This window comes from Glycine soja, chromosome 3 (assembly GCF_004193775.1).
Source record: "Glycine soja cultivar W05 chromosome 3, ASM419377v2, whole genome shotgun sequence".
NCBI classification, from domain to species: Eukaryota; Viridiplantae; Streptophyta; class Magnoliopsida; order Fabales; family Fabaceae; genus Glycine; species Glycine soja.
Window position 1 is genome coordinate 41,325,135 of NC_041004.1, and position 7,335 is coordinate 41,332,469.

Consider the following 7,335-nt stretch of genomic DNA (forward strand, 5'->3'; position numbering starts at 1 on the left):
AGTAAAAATGATATATAGAACTTACCGTTATTCTGAAACGTGTTGTTATCTGTCTCCGATTGTTCGTATAAGTTTAGTAATTGGTGAAACTTTATTTCCTTATTGAGCTTCTAGTCATTAACTATTTGAGGTGTTGGTTCTTTTTGTCTATTCCTTGTTTTAGAAAACTATATATCAATCTAGCCAGGAAGAACTTGTGTGCTGTATATATAAGGTTTTCACATGCAAAACAAATTACATTATTATTACACGTAGTATACAAATAAGTGGGACAGTTGAGTTTCTGAGAGCATGCCGTATGGTCAACATCCCATTGTTGAGCTTAAAAGAAAAGGAAAGCAAAACCATGTGATGCTTAATGAGTTGTAAGTATCACTGTTTGCTCTTTTCTGCTCGAGTGTCATTGCTACATGTACATTGTTACTTGTTAATTGCAATTTTCTGAAATGTGAATATGGGGTCTACCGTCCCGTAAAACGCTTTTATCATACTGTATGGGGCCAGGCTTGGGGTGTGGGGCCTAGCATGTGACTACATAGTACAAATATGAATAAAACCATCTATATATCAATAGAAGAATATAAGTCACACACATATTGAGTCAATGAGTCTTCCCATAGAACAGAAAAAACAAAAGGTGGCAAGTAGCTCGACATGCAACCCCACCCACTTATAACCAAAAATAAATAAATTAAAATGATGTGATAAACCAGCACAAGTGCTCACCCTAATTATGTTCATTGGTTAGATAGGTATGAACCAACTATTTAGTGCATATTTGAAATTCCAGTGTAAAATAATTTTGTTAAAGGATCAGGATCCTTGTTTTTGTCTTTATTTTGCTTTTGGCTATTAGATCTACATTAAAATGTAGTATGTTGTAACAATTTTAATTGCAAATCAGCACATGTATTTTCAACACATGTATTTTATTGGTTTGAGTTTTGATTTGACTCAGGTTATTGAATTATGATAAAAAAATATTATATTTTTTTAAATAAAATTTTGATTTTATATTATTGCAAGGTAAAACTATTTATTATTTTATTTGATATTAATTATTTCTATAGTTATTAATTTATGTATGGCATTAATTTCTTTAATAAAAATATGATAAAAAGGTTAAATAAAAATACTAACCAAATTAAAACACTTGATAACACTAGACGTGATTATATGAAGATCAAAATGAATAAAGAAGACAAAAATTGACGGAAAATATATGCACCAAAGTCTAAAGTTTATTCATCTAAAGTTGAAAAATAATTGATAGGATTTAGTATGATTTATATTTAAAGTGAAGGAATAATCCAAACTAATTTAATTAATTTGATTTAAACTTGTGCTGCTTGACATGAGTGAATGGCTCTAAAATAAGATGAGGGGATGCGTGACCAGGAGTGGGCTCTTAGTTGGACTAGTGATCTGTGTGGATTTAGACCCAATTAGTGAATATCACATAGTTTGCTCCCAATTGCGATTGGGTCAACCCATATCAATCGACTTATCAAAGCAGATGACACCGATTGCATTTTAATTTCTTCAATTTTACTTGTTAAATGCATGAGCTAGTTTCTGTCCAGTGTTACCCAATGATAGATACTTTTCTTTTAATAGGCATTTCAGTATTTTCTTGTGGGTAAAACAACTCGTGATCGATTTGTTCACATTTATGTTCATATACAATGTCGTTTGTATCAAGTAAGTCTAATTTGATTGGTTGAATGATATGAGTAAATTGTTATAAATTTTTTATATTTATTTTACTTAATTTATTAATTAATTTATTTTCTGCTCTTTACATATGCTTAGTAAGAAATTTATCTTAGTCTGCTCTAGTTTCGATCCGTATCTTTATGTATCAGTATGTGTGAACGAATCCTCTCTAATAATATATTTTTTTTATAAAAAAAAAAAAAAGCAAACTTGACATGATCAATTATAATTAATGTCTCACACTATCACTGTTTATTTTTTAAATTCTGAATTTAAAAATAAAATGAAAATATATTGAATTTATAGATTTTTTGGAGTGTTAGAATCTCATAGTAAGGTTACTGTAAAAGATCTATTGTCATCTAGCTAGGTACCCATTGAAATCTAATTGATTTCTTCGATCTTCTTGATAAGATGGGAACGGAGAGTTAGTTAGCATGATAGCTTCAATTGTTTCGAGCTTGCAGTTTTTTCATGATTTTAACGTGGATACTTTATATATAAAAGAAAAATAGCATGAGAATTGAGATGTATAATAAAACTATGAATTTCTTCAGAGGCGGTGTCTTTGCCTGTTGGCTTAGAAACATGCCATTTAATGCAATACGTTGATTGTTTGTATACTCTTTACGCAGTACTTCGTACGGACTATATATGGAGCAAGTTTTTCTTATCTCCATTCTTTTTTTTTTTTTTTGGTATCCAAGCTCTTTCGTCTTATCCACTCTGATCTATAATTTGCTTATACCAAGAACTAAAAACATCCAATTTTGATTTTTCTTTCTGTTTGAATATTGAAATTTGACCACAGATGTTCAATTATTGATAATCTTTAGCTATATCATGCATTTTCATTACCTTGAAAAGCACACGAGAGTTTTCCTTTCTGGCCAAGCTAGCAAGGATATTTAATTTCAGTCTCGTAAAGATTTAAAATATAAATTCCACAATTCTTTTTGTGTTTGACTTTTCCTCTCACAATAAAAGAAATTATCTGCGTATAACTAATTAATATTGGAACTAGCTAGGACAATTTTGATATATTTATTTTTATTCTATTTCATCTATTTATATATTCATCATGCCTATTGGCTATTGTTATAGGTTTAGGGATAAAAATAGACAGACAAAGCATTAGAATATCACTTTTCATGTTCGTTTAAACTTGCTTGCTGGATAATCTGTACAAGAAAAAAATTTTAAACTTGCTTGGATAATGTCCACATACTTAATTGTATTCAGTAGGTACCTATATATCTCAGGATCATTACCTTTGTCTAATTGTCTCAGTTAAAAGAGATACGTGCATGTATCTTCTCTTTCTATTATTGTGTTTTTTCTTTAACTAATTTGTAAATTAAGAATGTTATTGACCTACAAAAAAATTAATAATGTTATTTCAATACTAAAATTAACATTAAAAAAAATAATAAAACAAAAATTTATTAATTAAAGTGGAACATCTAAACTCAATGCAAAAAATTAAAAATCTTTTAAATCCTAGTAAAAATATATGATATATATATATATATATATATATATATATATATATATATTATAATTTTTCGTTACAGTATTTTTATAATTTGATATAACTTAAAACATAATTACTTTTCTAAATCAAATTAATTAAAAAATATGTTGTAAGTAGTAAGACTTAAACTACTCACAACAGGTCATAACATTCAATATATAAGCAATTTTCCACAAAAATAAACATTTTTCTAAAATGAATTTATCTCTAAAAAATAAATACAGATATTTTAAAAAATTAATAAATTAAAATATTTAAAAATAAAAATTATGTTACTTCTTATTCATTTAATACAAATACTCCTACACTCTACAAATATATCAAGTTCAAACTCCTCTTAAATAAATAAATAAATAAAAATATAAATCAAGTTCAAATTATAGCATAGTAAAAAAAAAGTAAAAATATTACAATAAAACAATAGATTAGCTTTCCGTAGTTTGAGGTTGCACAAATCATTGATATGGTTACATTTAAAACCAGCTCCTCCACATTTCAAGAATTTGAGATTTCTGCTTTCCACTTAAAATCAATGTCACACGAAAAAAGGTTAATTAAGCTCAACTATGTCGACCTTTCTTTTTTAGACAACATAAATTTTTTTCTGGTAGAAATCTGAAGTATTTTCATAATTTTTTATTCTTAGTGTTAGTTAATTTTCGATTCAAGATTTAATTATATTTTTAAAATATTTAATTATATATTCTATAAGAATCAAACTTAATTTTTTTTTCATAAATTCATTGTAAAGTGTGTTGTCAGAACTATATCAATATCTATGTTCTCTTTGTTATTAATAAAAGTTGAAGGTTAAAAAATTGATGGGGTGTGCGCTTGTGGTTAGTGAAACACAGCTGCAATGAGTTATTTTGTGGTGAGTCCACGTGTAGAAACTTCCATCTCAAGCTGAAAAAAGACACAAGAAATTGTTGATTTTTTTGGGTCGAAATTATCCCTCTTATTTTATTCCTGCGTCTCTCACGGTTTTTAAAAAAGCACGACCGATTATGTTGTTGTATGAGTTTTTGTTTTTTTTTTTTCATTTTTAGTTGGAAGGGCTTTTTATTTTTACAAAGATAGTTGATTGTGTTGTTAGCATAATGATTACATGTTTAATTAAAAAAAAACTTTATTTTTTGTCTTGACTCTTGAGACACTGGAAATGAAATTTTTTTTGCCTAAAATGGAAAATCAGTTAATTATTAAAAAAATCTTATTTAATTACTATAATTTAAATATTTTATATGTTTTTTATCTCAATCAATCATATTTACTTGTTACTCTCTTTAAGACTAGTTCATTTGAAGAGAAAGAAGATTAAAAAAATATATAAAATTTATACCTTTATACTATATTTTAATTTAAAACTTTCTACTCAGTTGATTTTATTTCCATTCTATTGAACGGATGCTAAATTCTTCTTCATTCCTTCATTAAATATAGGTTTAAACATGATTATGTGATAAGAAAAATAGAAGTAGAATGGTACAAAAAGATAATGTCTGAGCCAATGACAAGGCTAAGATGACAACTGGACCTGGATTGATTGACTTTGTAATGATTGAATCATGCATTCTAGTCTTCGAGGTGATCGTCTCTCTGCCGGTGTCAGAGAGGGCCGAAATTTATCACAATTTTATTTATTTTCTTCTTAGCATATTTACAATTATGGAAAATTCTTAGAACTTTCATAGTTTCATGACAATTTGTTACTGTAGCTTAAATTAAATATACGATAGTGGACCCAAAAAAATAAAGAGTACGTACGGGGCTACGGGCAACAGGTGAGATATGAGATAGTATATAGTTTGTTCACGCGTAAGAGGAAACCGTTGCATGTGCGATTCAATGGAAAGTCATTCTCAATTATACATTATATGCGATTCAATGGTCACTCTCAATATTCTACCATCTTTTTCGGCCCTATTTATCACGCACAAATATTAATTTTTACTACATATTTTACAAAATCTATTGCTATATATGAATGGGACTTACGCATAATTTAAATTTCTATTAATATAATGATATATATATATATAATATAAAAAGATTATGTGTAAAAAAAACATTTATCAGGCCGCGGTATCTCAACTAAGGGCTCACTGAAAACAATATTATAATTTAAAATTTATAACTAAAATGTATTTAAAAATACCAATTTGGGTACATTGTTGGTGTTCTGAGTATATTATGTTGCTCACTTACTCTAGATCGCATTATAGTAGTATATCACTTGAGCTAACACCATATTTTATTTTCTTACAGAATTTAATTAAGTTTTTGTCACGTAAAATTCTGATAGTTGAACACCTAAATAATATAAGAATTTAATGGTTATATATTGACAGTATAAAATAGTTTTATATAGTTAATTGTTATTTAAATTATTTTAAAAGTTAATAAATTTATCTTATATCATAAATTATGATTGAATGATTCTGTAATTTTTATTTTTTATTTTTTAGTATATAACTTTTTCTCATAATATAAACACTTAATTGATATGCCTCACTTTTTTTAATATATCACATAATAATTTTATTAATATATATTGTCAACGTCTAAAGAGTATCCACCAATCTTTTTCCTCACATATATAATAATATTTGGGGAGATGCACATGTCTTTGTACTTCACGTAAAGCTGTGTAATTAGTACGTGATAACCATACGCCCTTGAAAAATATGACTTAAATATCATTGTATTTTCATATTTTCTGTTATTTTCATGAATAAGCTTAATTAATTATTTGGAATGTATAAAAGTTATTATATTTTTTTTTAACGAGATAATTAATTTTAACACTTATTCACATTGTTTCTGAACGTCCTTGCCAGAATGATGAATGCCATATGCATACTAGCCGGCAAGTTCATCATTTCATTGTAACATGAATAATGCACTGATATATGCATTAAATGAGTTAACATTATCATGTTCACCCATTTTCCATATATAATAAGCAACAAATTAATATCTATATGAATCTCAAAAAATTAGTAACACGAGGGATCTCACAAGACCAATTGTATTCCTTTCTGTAATATTTCTGGAATATAGTTGTCACACAAACAATGTCATATGTTCAAGCTAGATTTTAAATATAAAAAAATGGTATACGCAATAGGTAGAGCCATCCCTATTAATTAGATGCATAACCTTTGCAAAAACTGTAAAATGATTACCAAAAAAAGTGAAAAGAAAAAGAAAAAAGTATCAATTGATCTATGTAATAGCTTAACGTGTATAAACAGAAGAAGTGTGTTAATTACGCAGTGGTCGATTCTCTATAATCTTCTGAAGTTCTTCGGGGGTGCAGGGAACTGCAAGTGCACCCTTCTGTTGAAAGCCATACTCTTCCCTTGCTTGCTCCAGCAGCTTCAAGAAAGCAGGATCGGTTAAATAATCTAACTCAACAACGAACCTTTTTGTTTCTTCACCATGCATTGCTATAACCGCAAAGTGTCCTTCTTTAACATCTTCTGGCACCTTTGTTGCATGTTCATTTTCCTCATCAATGTCACTCATATAACAAACCCTTCTCGTACTACGTACTCCATTTGGTGCCAAGAATAATGGAAGACCCTTTATCACCTTTTTGATCAAAGACTTGAGCATCATCTTCTTCTTTCCAACCTCCATAGCTATATCAATGTTCTTGATTAATATTTGACAATAGCAATAGTAACAACAATATACTGTGGTTCAGTTAGTGTTGAAACTTTAGAAAACTAGCTTCTAATTTGGATCTTTCAGTACTAGTGTCCATTGTGTGCATATATATATGTATATATGTGTTTGTGGAATTTTATAAAGCTTACTCTAATGGGAATATTAGCCGTATAGGAACCACACACGAAGTTTCTCTTGTTGCATGTGGAGCCATGTCTATTTTTCCGCGTGCTGCAGTTAGCTACATGTCATTTAATGCAAAATTTTACGCGTCGGTTTGTTCCTTGGCTAATTTTATTTTCTTAATGCGTAGCCCAAATTAAAGTACACATTATTTTAGGCCTAATGTGCTGTTTGTATGACTGTACCATAATTGAGAATTGTCTTGCAGCCAAATAGTACTCGATATA

At 28.2% G+C, this 7,335-nt stretch overlaps 1 protein-coding gene across 1 annotated transcript; it reads right to left on the reverse strand.

The window, feature by feature from the left end:
- Positions 1 to 6,265: 6,265 nt before the first annotated feature.
- LOC114405544 (indole-3-acetic acid-induced protein ARG7-like) lies at positions 6,266 to 7,001 on the reverse strand. The gene has a single exon (XM_028368022.1). The coding sequence runs from the start codon at positions 6,893 to 6,895 to the stop codon at positions 6,518 to 6,520; it is 378 nt and encodes a 125-aa protein (XP_028223823.1). The 5' UTR covers positions 6,896 to 7,001; the 3' UTR covers positions 6,266 to 6,517.
- Between the last annotated feature and the right edge of the window lie 334 nt (positions 7,002 to 7,335).